Genomic DNA, 14,833 nt, shown 5'->3' on the forward strand with positions numbered 1-14,833 from the left:
ATTACTGCTATAATTTCATTAAATTAATCTAATCTATTTTCATTATTTTTCACAAACATATAGATTTGTTTCTTTTTTTCCAATTTTTTCTATGATTTTGACTATTTAAACTTTATTTAGCAGTGTCATGATGTTCAAAACGCATCTATCAAAACGCAGGTGGAAAAGCAGATAAAAAGAGCTAAAAACGCATCTAAAACGCGGTAAATACGCATGCGTTTTCAGCGCTAAATTTCTGAAGAAGGCAACTTTGGTCAAATCAATTAAGCCCAAAACGTGCGTTTAGAACTGCAAGTAGCAGAACGCAAAGTGGGGCCCTAGCCTAATTGGAGATAAGCTAAAAAGCAGCCAATTTGCAATCTCCAAGGATAATAAATAGCAGGTAATCATCACCTATAGGTACTGACTGGCATATCATTTTTAACTTCTAACTAAGCAAATTATTTAAACAATTCAGTTCAATGCTTATACAGTTAAGACATGAAGCATTCTTTTCCTTACACACTGAATTCTTTTCTCATCAGGTCGTATTCTGGATAACAGCACAAAAGATCTCAAGTTTACTTTTACTAACCTTACTCCTTTCACAACCTATGATGCATATATCAGTGGAGAAACAAGTGCAGGTGTTGGGCCCCGATCCAACATATCTGTTTTCACTCCAGCAGAAGGTAACTGTATTTCTCTCTTGACCTACATACACAATACTGTATAAATGTGGAACATGTACAGTGTGCTGTAATAGTTATTGCTGCCACAAGCAGATGCTGAATAGTTAACGTCTGGGATTCAGATGTATACATTGGGATTTTACGATAAAGCAAAATGGAAGCAATGGATTTTTTCATATTTCCATACAGTGAATCATTATATTTTTATATGGCAAAAATTACTTCTACAGTATATAGGAATCCTACAGGGTAAGGAACTGAGAGCTACAAAAAATGTCCCAGATTACAGAGATGAATGGGAATTATATTACAGGATTATTGAGTTATGCCACAGGCCCTAATATGGCATGTAGAGATAATAGAAATAAGATTCTAGGATACCACTATATTACCCAGAATAGAGCATCACTACAAAAAGTAGATTTTTCTATAGGAAGGTCGGTGTGTACCTCTGCTTTAAATAGTCAATCTACTACTCCCCTCTACAAAGACGGGTGGGTGGGATGGCAGCTATGATTAGCTACTATACACAGAGAATGCTACTAGTGATCTGTATGCATGGACTTGTGGAGAAAGATGCATGTCTCGGCATGCCTCCTTGCCCTCCCTACACAGGTATCAGTTGAATGTGGTTAAATTATGTTCATAATCCAGGTAAGCCAACAAAAATCACAATAGCAGAAGGAAAAAAAACAAAACAACCTTTGTATATATAGTTGGATATTGTGATAGCATTCATAAACTTTTATTCTCTGGTCAATAACTGGTCATATATAACAATTTCACTTCATGTTGCTGAATCAATTTATAGGGGTTAAGCGGAACAGCTGCGGGTTAGAAAAGGAGTCCACCAGTCCTGACATCAAACAGAAAAAATTGAAAGCGAAAGTTGCTGCAATACAATGTTGCATAATTACAGAGCTCAGTCCAAAGAAAAACAGAGTGGTATTAGAAGATCCGCGCTCGCCAGTAAGAAGGTCCAAACTCCAGTAAAGAAAGAATATCTTTATTCTTCCAGTCACCACATTACGCGTTTCGGGGATATGCACTTACCCCTTCATCAGGTGTTTAAATGACTAAATCTCTTAATACCACTTTGTTTTTTCTTTGGACTGATCCTTATCAGTGGCCGCAGCTGCTAGTCTTATGCTTGTCTGTTGGTTGTGTTTCACACAACCACAGGGGTTAGTATCTGACGATTCTTTACCCACTGTGTGATTTATGATAAGACCCTATGTGCACTTTTTCCTTTTAATAGGATCATAATTACAGAGCTAGTATATCTGACTCCCCACCATCTTATGGTTCGGGCGAAATTGTAGTAACTTTATGTGGAAACACTGGCATGTCGCTCTATGTCCATTTTTACTACAGTTTCGGGTACCTCCACCAAATGAGCTGGGGAGGATCTGGGACATCGTGTAGCATATTTAGTGATCTACGTGGAAGTGTCCGCTACTGTTACGATACTTGTTTGCTACTGTTACGATAATTCTATTGCGCCTTTTAATGAATTTGGTGCATCATATTACTGCACAAACTCCTGAAGACTGATATACGCAACGCCAGTGTTAATGAGTCTGCCAGCTTCTTAAAGTTTGTTTACTGTGAAATGCCGCAGTGGTAGAATCAAACATACTTGCCTGCAATCGCAGAGCCAATGTTTGAGTCATGCAGCCCATGGTTCCCTTTAAAACAAAGTTAGTTTGTTTTTTAATAAATTAACTAAAGCACCACTACAGTGTTTTGATTTTTTTTTTTTTAATTTCAGCACTAGATTGACGCTTGAAACCTAAGTCCCCTGCCCTCTATCTTAGGGCACGCGGACACGAGCGTGAAAAATGGACAAGTGCAAAGCGACAAAATCTCGCAGTGCACTCTGACCAATGATAGTCAATGAGGGAGAGCAGTTGGTCAGCTTCTCTTGCATCCAGATTCTGGATGCCAGAAAAGTCGCAACATGCTGAGATTTTCTGCTAGAGCCGTATCACTCGCACCAATTCAAGTGAGACCCGCAACACACATCCGTTCTATTTGTACGTGTGCGGTACGTATTTGCACGTACCGGAGACACGTACACACGGAGACCCATGTTGTTCTATGGTAGATGGCACACACACGTAAAATCGCATGGAACGTGTGTCCGTGAGGTAAGTACGTGTGTGCGCTTTTCTACACGGACAACATGTCCGTCTTTGGCTGGCAGCACGCAGGCACGGACCCGCTTTAGTCTATGGGTCCGTGCCTGCACGTACCGCACATGGAGTATGTCCGTGTTCAGCACGTTTCGTGCGTGTGCGTTTTTACACTAGCGATCTTATTTTTTTTTTTTAATTAAATTCAGTATACTTACCTTTTTTTCTGTGGTTCTCAGTCATACTTACATTGGCGCTCGTTTTTTTTCTTCCCCCGGCTCATACCGCTCCCCGATCACCAGCGCGGCGAGGAACAGCTGTGCAGAGAATGCGCGTCAACAATTACTTTGAATATGCCGGCCGCTCATTAATCAATCTCGTATTCCCTGCTTTCCCCACCCACAGACGCCTGTGTTTGGTTGCAGTCAGACACGCCCCCCACGCTGAGTGACAGCTGTCTCACTGCACCCAATCATAGCAGCCGGTGGGCGTGTCTATACTGTGCAGTAAAATAAATAAATAAATAATTAAAAAAAACGGCGTGCGGTCCCCCCCCCATTTTAATACCAGCCAGATAAAGCCATACGGCTGAAGGCTGGTATTCTCAGGATGGGGAGCCCCACGTTATGGGGAGCCCCCCAGCCTAACAATATCAGTCAGCAGCTGCCCAGAATTGCCGCATACATTATATGCGACAGTTCTGGGACTGTACCCGGCTCTTCCCGATTTGCCCTGGTGCGTTGGCAAATCAGGGTAATAAGGAGTTATTGGCAGCCCATAGCTGCCAATAAGTCCTAGATTAATCATGTCAGACGTCTCCCCGAGATACCTTCCATGATTAATCTGTAAGTGACAGTAAATAAACACACCCAAAAAAATCCTTTATTAGAAATAAAAAACACAAACATATACCCTGGTTCACCACTTTAATAAGCCCGACAAAGCCCTCCATGTCCGGCGTAATCCAGGATGCTCCAGCGTCGCATCCAGCTTTGCTGCATGGATGTGACCGGAGCTGCAGAAGACACCGCCGCTCCTGTCACCTCCACGCAGCTAATGAAGGCAATAGCGCGATCAGCTGAGCTGTCACTGAGGTTACTCGCGGCCAACACTGAATACAGCTGATCGCGCTATTGCCTTCATATTATTATTTATTATTAATAAATGATTTTTTCAGGTGTGTGTGTGTTTATTTACTGTAACTTACAGATTAATCATGGAAGGTATCTCGTGGAGACGCCTGACATGATTAATCTAGGATTTAGTGGCAGCTATGGGCTGCCATTAACTCCTTATTACTCCGATTTGCCAATGCACCAGGGCAAATCGGGAAGATCCGGGTACAGTTCCAGAACTGTCGCATATAATGTATGCGGCAATTCTGGGCGGCTGCTGACTGATATTGTTAGGCTGGTGGGCTCCCCATAACGTGGGGCTCCCCATCCTGAGAATACCAGCCTTCAGCCGTATGGCTTTATATCTGGCTGGTATTAAAATGGGGGGGAACCGCACGCCGTTTTTTTTAATTATTTATTTATTTATTTTACTGCACAGTATAGACACGCCCACCGGCTGCTGTGATTGGGTGCAGTGAGACAGCTGTCACTCAGCGTGGGGGGCGTGTCTGACTGCAACCAATCACAGGCGTCTGTGGGTGAGGAAAGCAGGGAATACGAGATTGATTAATGAGCAGCCGGCATATTCAAAGTAATTGTTGCTGCGTATTCTCTGCACAGCTGTTCCTCGCCGCTCTGGTGATCGGGGAGCGGTAAGTATGAGAGAGGGCTGCTAGGATGCAGGTACGGTGATGTTCCTCGTTCCTGCGGTGACTACCTTAAAGTAGACCGGTCCCCATTGGGGAGGGCACCCTGAGTGTATGTATGGGTTTGTGTGTTGTGGAACTGGTACCGACCTCCTCTGGACCCAGGATGAGTACTGCACCTTAAGTGAGGTGCAGTACACTGTGGCGACTTAGGCCTCAGGGGCGCCACAGAATCAAAAAGTCATATGTAAGCAAAAATGTTGTAGCTGAAAACGTTATTTTGTCCCTCCAAAAAAAACCCTCCACACAGCTCCATCAGCGAAAAAATAAAAAGCTATAGCTCTCACAATACAGCAATGCAAAAAAAACGTATTTTTCGGATTATAAGACGCAATTTTCCTCCCAAAAATTTGGGAGGAAAATGAGGGGTGCGTCTTAAAATCCGAATACAGCTTACCAGGGTGCTGTTTGTGTGGCGACTGGGTGCGTTCTGGCGGCCGGGTGCCTGTGGCTGCGTGCAGGCAGCCGGGTGCCTGTCTGTGCCGGCTGCCTCTCTGTACGTGCGTGCGGGCGGGCAGCCGGGTGCTCGTCGGTGCCGGCGGCCTCTTTGTGCGGCGGGTGGGTGGGCGTGCGAGCAGCTGGGTGCCTGTTGGTGCCAGCTGCCTCTCTGTACGTGCGTGCGGGCGGGAAAGTCGGGTGCCCATCGGTGCCGGCTCCCTCTCTGTGCGTGCGGGCGGGCGAGTGTGCGGGTGCCTGTCGGTCCGCTTGCCTCTCTGTGCGTGCGGGCGGGCGGCCTGCTCGCTGTCACTCTGTGCGTGTATGCTTTGGGCGGGCGGCTGTGCGGCAGGTGTCCCAGTGTATTCGCGGTCCCAGTTTCAAATGATGATGACTGGAGTCAGCGCGTGCGCAAATGGATCCCTTGGATGAGCGCTCCATCTGCACATGCGCCTCTCCAGGCGCCATCATTTGAAGTGGGACCGCGGACACACTGAGACACTTACTTCACCGGCCTGCTCCACCTGTCACCTGCCGCCACGGACCCGCCGCGGCTCCCACCACGCATGCCGCCGCGCCTGCCGCCACTGACCGCTGCTGCCGCCACGGACCCGCTGCGGCTGACGCTACTAACCCACCGCGGCTGCCAGCATAACCTCTGCCTCCTGTGACCCCGCTTCACCACCACTGCTGCCCCCCTCCGGTAAGACAACACCGGATTATAAGACGGACCCCATTTTTTTTTTTACCTTTTTTTAGCTCTAAGTTTGGGGTGAGTCTTATAATCCGGTGCGCCTTATAAATACGAAAAATCCGGTACTTATTTTTTCTATAAAATAGTTATTTTTGTGTAAAGGCGGCAAAACATAAAATAAATATATAAATGGGGTATCACTGTATTCGTACTGCCCCGAAGAATAAAGCTGTCATCATTTTTACAACACAGTGAACAGTGTAAAAGAAAAAATAAACAATTCCTGAATTGTTGTTTCTTCTTGACCCTGCATCACAGAAAGAAAAGCCCGGACGCCTGCCCTGAAAGGGCTCAAGGGAGGGCAACATGACTGAGGAGGGATGCTAGGCCTGAGGATTAGCAAGGGGTTAATGCTCAGGGTATTTTGTGCGGGAAAAGTGGGAGGTGGAGTTATAGGGCTGTGGGGCCATGTAATTGGTCCAGGGGGTTGCTAGTGTAGGGGAGTATATATAGGGCTGGATTAGGAGGTGGGAGGTCATTCTTTACCTGAAGACGTCTGGAATTGTTTGGATCCTGGAGAGGGTGGTAATCGTGGCACAGATGAAGAGGACCAGCACGTCCAGCAGCGGATGGAGTAGCAGCTGCAGCAATGGTCCAGGGACGTCGGCGGCGCTGAAGATGGACCACCCTGCCTTCGTAGCGGCAGCGACCGCTTAGCGCTTCAGCCCGGAGACGATCGCATGGTGCCGGCAACGGGAGAGGAGCCCCAGCGGAGGACCCACGGCAGCGGTGGCGGCGGCGGACCCAGGAGACGGGACATCGCGGGGCCTGGGCCGGAAGTCGGGCACAGGCTGCAAGGTTGCGGGGCGGTGAGTGCTGTAGCCGGCTCCCCTTCACTTCCGGGTCGCAGTGGCAATTGGTGTCGTGCGCGTTGCGGGGGCGTGACCCGGCGCGGTCACCTGACCCGCTGCGCTCACCTGACCGGCAGGGCTCCTCCGACCCGCTGGGCTCCTCCGACCCGCTGGGCTCCTCCGGCCCGCCGGGCTCACCCGATCCGCTGGGCTCACCCGATGCGCAGCGGTCATGTGGGGCCGGCGCGGTCACGTGGGGCCAGCGCGGTCACGTGGGACCGGCGCGGTCACGTGGGGCCGGCGCGGTCACGTGGGGCCGGCGCGGTCACGTGGGCCGGCGCGGTCACGTGCCCCTTCGACGTCGCGTCCACATGACTCGCTGGGCGGTCATGTGCCCGGAATCATCCAGGAGGCGCGGCCTGCACGTCGGTGCGAGGCCCATCTGATGGCACGGACCCATGGCAGCGGTGGCGGCGGCGGACCCAGGAGACGGGACATCGCGGGGCCTGGGCCGACAGTCGGGCACAGGCTGCAAGGTTGCGGGGCGGTGAGTGCTGTAGCCGGCTCCCCTTCACTTCCGGGTCGCAGTGGCCATTGGTGACGTGCGCGTTGCGGGGGCGTGACCCGGCGCGGTCACCTGACCCGCTGCGTTCACCTGACCGGCAGGGCTCCTCCGACCCGCTGGGCTCCTCCGGCCCGCCGGGCTCACCCGATCCGCTGGGCTCACCCGGTGCGCAGCGGTCATGTGGGGCCGGCGCGGTCATGTGGGGCCGGCGCGGTCACGTGGGGCCGGCGCGGTCACGTGGGGCCGGCGCGGTCACGTGGGGCCGGCGCGGTCACGTGAGGCCGGCGCGGTCACGTGGGGCCGGCGCGGTCACGTGCCCCTTCGACGTCGCGTCTACATGACTCGCTGGGCGGTCATGTGCCCGGAATCATCCAGGAGGCGCGGCCTGCACGTCGGTGCGAGGCCCATCTGATGGCACGGTCACACGGCTCGGTGACGTGCCAAGTAACCATCGGCAGCAAGGAAGTGCGGCCGGCACATCTGTGCAGGGCCTGGCCAGCAGGGGGTTCGCTGCGGATGTCGTTCAGCGGAGTGGGTGAGTGATACCCCTGATTCCACCCGCTATCCAAAAGGTGCGGCCTGCGCAGCCGCGTAGGGCCCGACCAGCAGTCCAGCGGTAGCACGTGATGGGGCAACATCGCAGGAGGGCTACGGCGCGGGGGTTTGGCGTGACAACCTGGGTGGCGCGTCCGCGTGACCCGTGGCGCGGTCATGTGGTCCGGCGTTGCCGTCACGTGCCCCCGGCATCTGGTGCAAGATTCAGGAGCTGCGCCCTGCGCAATTGCGCACGGTTATGGTAGCGGATCCAACTATGGGTACGGATTCCCACAGGCGGCTGAGCGGCTGGAGCGCACCCCCCCCTCTCCATTTGTGGCTTCGAGCCGGTGACCTTTCGCCAAGCGTCCCCGGATGGCTGGTTAGTCCGGGCGCTTTCGGTGCGGCCCAGGAGGGCTGCATCCGGCGTCTATCGGTGGAGAACATGGCGGTGCTCGACGCGGAGGACATGTGACGGCTGTTCCGTGGGATTCCATGGAGTCAGCCTAGTAAATTAAGGCTCACTTAAAACCTTGTATTAATGCTTGGATTAGGGTGGGTAGTAAGGGTGTCGATACGTATGATTTCGGGTGCAATAGGGCGGTAGTTTGTTTGTCAGCCGGTTTCGGTAGGAGGTAGGGGGCCCTGTTACAGCGTTGAATTTTATACGGGAGTGGTGGCTCTGTGGTCCCGGGTGCCTCGCTATGCATTTCATGAGCGTTGGGGTTTTTCATGATAGGGTGTTTATCTCTAGGTGACGCAATTGTTTATTATGGTTGGCGTAATTGCGCTTGCATATTTTGGGTGATTTTGTATGATTGGGTGTTTTCCTGGTGGTTCGTGACTAATTCAGGTGTAAGTCGGCGGTGGGGCGGAATGTGAGGCAGGTATACGAATACTTGCGAAGGGGTGGTGGATAGGATAACCGAGTTCACGGCGATTCCATGGTTTATGTAATGGTTAGGGGAGTCTTTTAGCTAGAGGTTTATCGCGGTTAATAGTATTTGATAAGGGTTCGATGGTAGTCCACATACATGGTGGCCCGTTCTGCGGGGGTGCATTTGCATTTGGTGGCTGACTCTTGAGCGTTGCATGGGGTGTGTGTTATTGCTGGTGGGAGGTGAAGGGGAATGTGGTTGCGTTTCACGAGGGGGTGCTTTATACTCTATAGGCATCGGCCTGAGTCCGGTCCTCCAACAGGGGTTGTGAGAGTACTGGTGGGTTTTTCAGGTTTACTGGGCGGGCACGTTTTGTTGCGGCCAGATGTTAAGGTCGTTATGATTGGGACAGCAGTCCTTTGGAGATCTGTCCTCCCTGGCGGCGGTTGACGACACCTCCCGGGGGGTCTTGAAATTAACTGTTCACCTGTATGTGGTGCCCTGTCTAGCCGTCTATTAACAGGAGTAATAGGCGTTTTAAAAAAAAAAAAAACACACACTTTTGTTGCCTGGGTCTGTAATCGGGTTTTAGTGCTTGATTACGATGTCTGTTGGACAAATATTGTGTGGAGCGGGATGTTTTATGGTTGCCCCAGGTCTGGTTATTATGTACATGGTCCGAGTTCGGTTGGGGGATTATCCGATATTCGGGACGGTCGAGTGTTTATATTCTGTTCCGGGGACAACCTGGGACTGCTACGCTGTTTCTTCATGCCCTGGGTGTACCTGCGGAGGTAGCATGTGTTTGATAAGTCGATGTGTTTGGTTCGGCTAGGTAGGGCCCTATGTTTGAGGTCAGGTTACGGGCCATTATCAGGCTCCAGTGTACGTCGTGCTACTGTTTTGGGGGTCAAGTTTGGCTTATTGCCCTGTGTGCCGTTTGGGGGCCTTTGTAGGATCTGCGGGTTCATGGGGAGATTACGGGAGTTTGCTAGCAGTGGCTGCACAGTGGCAGTTTAGCAAGTTTTATGCGTGTGGATTGGTATGCGGTTCTTAGTAGGGTCGCCGGCTTAACGATGGCAGAATGTATCACGCGGCATTCGTTATGGCAGTTGATAGTGGCTCCGCTGGAGTTTATCATAAGAGTTGGTGGTTCTCGTTTACGATGGGCTTGGGGGTTTCTTTCGGGTACAGCGGGCGTGGCTTTGACTTATGGGTATATGGTTTGTCTTAGAGTGTTTCTTCCTGGTGCCCCCGGAGAGGGGGCTCGGGTAATGTGTCGGTGCGAGGAATAAGTGACATTGGGGTTGGGTTATCCAGTGTGTGGATTATTGGTGTCCGGGGGCCTCTGATCGGCGACTTGTGGGATTTTTTCCAGCTAGCCAGTGCTGATGGCGGGTTGTTCCATTTATTGGTTATGCTGATAGATCATGGGGCACGTTGTGGGTTCGCCGATTGTCAGGCGGTAGTGTAGCCCCTCCCAGTATTGCATTGCCAAGTGGTTACTTTGGTCTTACGATTTGTCAGGACCGGCAGGCATTGTGGCACACAGTTGTGCGGTGCAGCTGTGGGTGAGGTGTCGAAGTAGTGAGCGAGTAGGTCGCAACTTTGCCATTACCTCCCTCAATGTCAGGTTGGGTGGCAGGGGCAGCCAGCGCGGGGTGCACTGACTCTTATGGTTTAAGGACCTGGTAACCGTCTGGGGCGGTGCCCCGTTTGGGGGGGTGTTTTTGCGGCGCTTTAAGGCTGAGTGGCGGACAAGCACCAGGCACCTGTCGGTGCAACGTTTGACGGTTGGCCCTGGCTTATGCGCCTGCAATTTCGGAGAAATGTGGTGTTTGAGTTTTCCTGGACTACGGGTTTAGTGGGAGCTGCTGTTCTCTCATTTTGTGAGTAGTTTTGAGTCTGCAGTTTAGCGGGGATTGGGAGTGGTGTGCAGTTGGCTTTGGTGAGAGGGGGCAACGGCGGTGCCGTGCTTGAGGGTTCAAAGTGCACGGTGATACCGATGAATAACGGTGGTCATGGGCCCCTTTTCCGGGGCTTTGAGCAATATGTGGTGGTCAGAAGGGTGTATTCTGACTTAGTTTTGGGTTAATCGTCTGGTGTTGCGAGTATCGTTACACATTGGTACATAGTTAAGGTCTTTTCTTCAGGCTGGTGGTCGGTTTGGCTGTTTTCGGTTCCGGGTTGTTGTGACAACAATTGTAGGGTGGCATGGTTTTGGCTATTGGGCTGGGTGGTGTTTTAGGATCTGTGCGATCACACACAGTTTACGGGAACGGCAGCGTTTTGGTACGGCGCGTGGGTGGAGGAGAGGTGGTCGCTGGGGCATCCGGGGTGCTTGATTCGTGACATCGGGCCTGATTGCCCCGGGCCATTTCTTCTTGCCTGGGTGCCGTGCTTGTGCCGTTGTTCACAGGGGCATGACTGCCCAGGGGTTGTGTTACTGGGTATGTTTTAGGAATCTGTCAGGGGTTGGGGAAACAGTGGAGGTTGTTTTGTTTCCGACTATAAGGGTTGGTTTTGTTGATTTACCAGTTGATGGGTAATTTTAGGAGGCGCCCGCAGTGTAGCTGTCTCAACGAGGCCGAGCTTGTCCCTTATTCCATGAAGATGGGGGCGGCAGCTCTGGTGGCTCGTTGGGGACTGGGCGCGCAGGCGGTGCAGAGGATGGTAATGGTACACCAATAATGGTTGGCTTTGTTAATTATCAGTTGAGGTGTAATTTTAGGAGGCGCCTGCAGTGTAGCTGTCTCAACGAGGCCGAGCTTGCCCCTTATTCCATGGAGATGGGGGGCGGCGGCTCTGGTGGCTCGTTGGGGACTGGTCGCGCAGGCGGTACATAGGATCTGACGACGTGGTCGGTTAGTTGCAGGTCTTGGGGGCGGCTGACCTTGTTGTACTGGTGGCTTGGTGCTGGTTGGCATCGTAAGGTCTATTGGGGGGTTATTTTGCTCGATTGGCATTGGTCCCGCAGTATTGGTTGCTCGACCCGAGGAGTCGGCTCGGGTCGAGGTTTTTTGGTGGTGGGGCTCGCACGTACAAGGTGTCATACGTGCTCGCTGTGGCGGAAAGGAGGGGGGTATTTGAAGTCGGTGGATTGCACAAAGGGCGGGGGGGAACCCAGTGCAGGAGCGGGTTACCCCTGGTGTGCAATGGTATGGTTGGTGGGTCCCTGCTGTGCTCGGTCACAGCGGGACATGTTAACGTGGGACCCTGCTGTGCTGGGTCACAGCAGGGCATGTTAATGTGCTGGGTGTCCTCGAGCCGGTGTGGTGCGGCTGAGGGCACATGGTGGAGCAACACTCGGCTGGGTGTCCTCGAGTCGGTGTGGTGCGGCTGAGGGCACATGGTGGAGCTGGTGTTGCAATCATGTACAAAGAGACTCTTCACTTACCCCCCCCCTCCTTTGCTGGTGGTTATGTTTATGGAGTTATTTACTACATTTATGGTAAAATGTTATTGATTATTTTGGTGTTAATAAACAAGGCTGCTGTGGCCTTTACATCCAATGTCACGCAGTCCGTGTCTTATTTTAAGTGGAAAAGTAGAGAAAGGTGGATAACTGGTTTGGGTCAGAACGGCAAGTTAGGGCCGTCAGTCAGACGTTCCTAAGTCAAGAAAAGCCCGGACGCCTGCCCTGAAAGGGCTCAAGGGAGGGCAACATGACTGAGGAGGGATGCTAGGCCTGAGGATTAGCAAGGGGTTAATGCTCAGGGTATTTTGTGCGGGAAAAGTGGGAGGTGGAGTTATAGGGCTGTGGGGCCATGTAATTGGTCCAGGGGGTTGCTAGTGTAGGGGAGTATATATAGGGCTGGATTAGGAGGTGGGAGGTCATTCTTTACCTGAAGACGTCTGGAATTGTCCCGCCCACCCGCCCTATTTTGGATTTCTGGCGATCGAATGGAGAGACGAGGAGGATTGACCTTGTCGCAGCAGTCGGCGGAAAGGAGGGGGGTATTTGAAGTCGGTGGATTGCACAAAGAGCGGGGGGGAACCCAGTGCAGGAGCGGGTTACCCCTGGTGTGCAATGGTATGGTTGGTGGGTCCCTGCTGTGCTCGGTCACAGCGGGACATGTTAACGTGGGACCCTGCTGTGCTGGGTCACAGCAGGGCATGTTAATGTGCTGGGTGTCCTCGAGCCGGTGTGGTGCGGCTGAGGGCACATGGTGGAGCAACACTCGGCTGGGTGTCCTCGAGTCGGTGTGGTGCGGCTGAGGGCACATGGTGGAGCTGGTGTTGCAATCATGTACAAAGAGACTCTTCACTTACCCCCCCCCTCCTTTGCTGGTGGTTATGTTTATGGAGTTATTTACTACATTTATGGTAAAATGTTATTGATTATTTTGGTGTTAATAAACAAGGCTGCTGTGGCTTTACATCCAATGTCACGCAGTCCGTGTCTTATTTTAAGTGGAAAAGTAGAGAAAGGTGGATAACTGGTTTGGGTCAGAACGGCAAGTTAGGGCCGTCAGTCAGACGTTCCTAAGTCAAGCAAAATAGAAAGGGATCAAAAAATATTACATAGCCCAAAATGGTACCAATGAAAACTACTAATTATCCCACAAAAAAACAAACCCTTATATGACTCTGTTGGCAGAAAAGTAAAAAAAAACCTGTAGCCTTCAAAATTTTGTGATGCAATAAACCTTTATTTTGTAAAAAAGCAAATACAACTTATCCATTTTTAAACATGAGACTATGGAGGACTGATCCGTTAACTGATAGTTATTTAGCCATCTATTATTCTTGCATTAGTAATTGATCTGTTTTTCTCTTACAGGATCCGTTACAAATGGAAGATAAATAGCAATCCCTTAACGGATCCATCCTCCATAGACTTCCATGTTAAAAAATGGATCCAGCAGAAATCAGTTTCCCAACGGATCTCTGCAGAATCCGTTCTAATGGAGGACTACGGGACATGTGAACTTAGCCTGACTCTGCTGCCTCATTAGTGAATGGATCCATCTGGGTTTCACCTGTGCCACATATTTCGGAGATGTAGACGGAAACCCAGATGTAAGGGTTCAGCAGAGAGCACAGGATAATTGTAAACTGATCCAAAATATTCTGTAGCCCAAATTGCTACCAAATAACATTCAATTCAATCCACAAAAATACAAATCCCCACTCAGGTCCATCATCTGTTCATGGAAATATAGGGGGCTTTCCACGTTACTGGTAGCACAAAGGATCTGGAAATGCGCAATAGCTCCCCGCAAAAAAAAATTCAGCAAAATCTGTACTCCCAAATCCAAATGCCCCATCCCTTCTGAGCACAATAATGTGCCTTAAGGGGGCTTTACACGCTGCGACATCGCTAATGCGGAGTCGTTGGGGTCACGGAATTTGTGACGCACATCCGGCCGCATTAGCGATGCTGTTGCGTGTGACACCGATAAGCGATTTTGCATCGTTGCAAAAACGTGCAAAATCGCTAATCGGCGACATGGGGGTCCATTCTTAAAAATCGTTACTGCAGCAGTAACGAAGTTGTTCCTCGTTCCTGCGGCAGCACACATCGCTGCGTGTGACACCGCAGGAACGAGGAAGCTCTCCTTACCTGCCTCCCGGCTGCTATGCAGAAGGAAGGAGGTGGGCGGGATGTTACGTCCCGCTCATCTCCGCCCCTCCGCTGCTATTGAGCGGCGGTTCAGTGACGTTTCAGTGACGTCGCTGTGACGCCGCACGGACCGCCCCCTTAGAAAGGAGGCGGTTCGCCGGTCACAGCGACGTCGCCGGACAGGTAAGTATGTGTGACAGTTCTGGGCGATGTTGTGCGGCACGGGCAGCGATATGCCCGTGTCGCGCAACAGATGGGGGCGGGTACCCACACTAGCGATATCGGGACCGATATCGCAGTGTGTAAAGTAGCCTTAAGGTGTGAGTCTGGTGTGGCCGCACATTCTCCTGACAGGAGTATGTTGGCTGCATGTATTTCTATGCAGCTGAGACACTCGTGTCCAGAGAGCATCAGGCCGCACCGGGTGATGTGATGTGATGTGAAACTCGCACGAGTCATACGCAAGTGGAACTACGGCCCAAATCAAAGTTAACTTCTATATGTTTGGCATTGTTGTAGTGAGGAGACCCACTTAATTAACAGGGTGTGTGTCTTTTTAGGCATGCAACAAAGTGCGATCAACAACAGTTTTGTGCACAAGCTGGGCACAATGTATGGGTACTACAAGGGATTATTTTTTAATTCTGCTACATTCACTCTGTTTGACTCCATGGATGTTTTC

General features: G+C 51.2%; 1 protein-coding gene across 1 annotated transcript in view; it reads left to right on the forward strand.

The window, feature by feature from the left end:
- The window catches only part of PTPRQ (protein tyrosine phosphatase receptor type Q), an 855,789-nt gene that overhangs the window by 379,172 nt on the left and 461,784 nt on the right, over positions 1-14,833 (forward strand). Inside the window, exon 25 of the mRNA XM_075342420.1 lies at positions 525-671. Coding sequence (XP_075198535.1) covers positions 525-671 — 147 coding nt within the window. The remainder of the gene's footprint in view (positions 1-524; positions 672-14,833) is intronic.

The sequence above is a fragment of the Anomaloglossus baeobatrachus genome, chromosome 4 (assembly GCF_048569485.1).
Source record: "Anomaloglossus baeobatrachus isolate aAnoBae1 chromosome 4, aAnoBae1.hap1, whole genome shotgun sequence".
In the NCBI taxonomy this organism is placed as follows: domain Eukaryota; kingdom Metazoa; phylum Chordata; class Amphibia; order Anura; family Aromobatidae; genus Anomaloglossus; species Anomaloglossus baeobatrachus.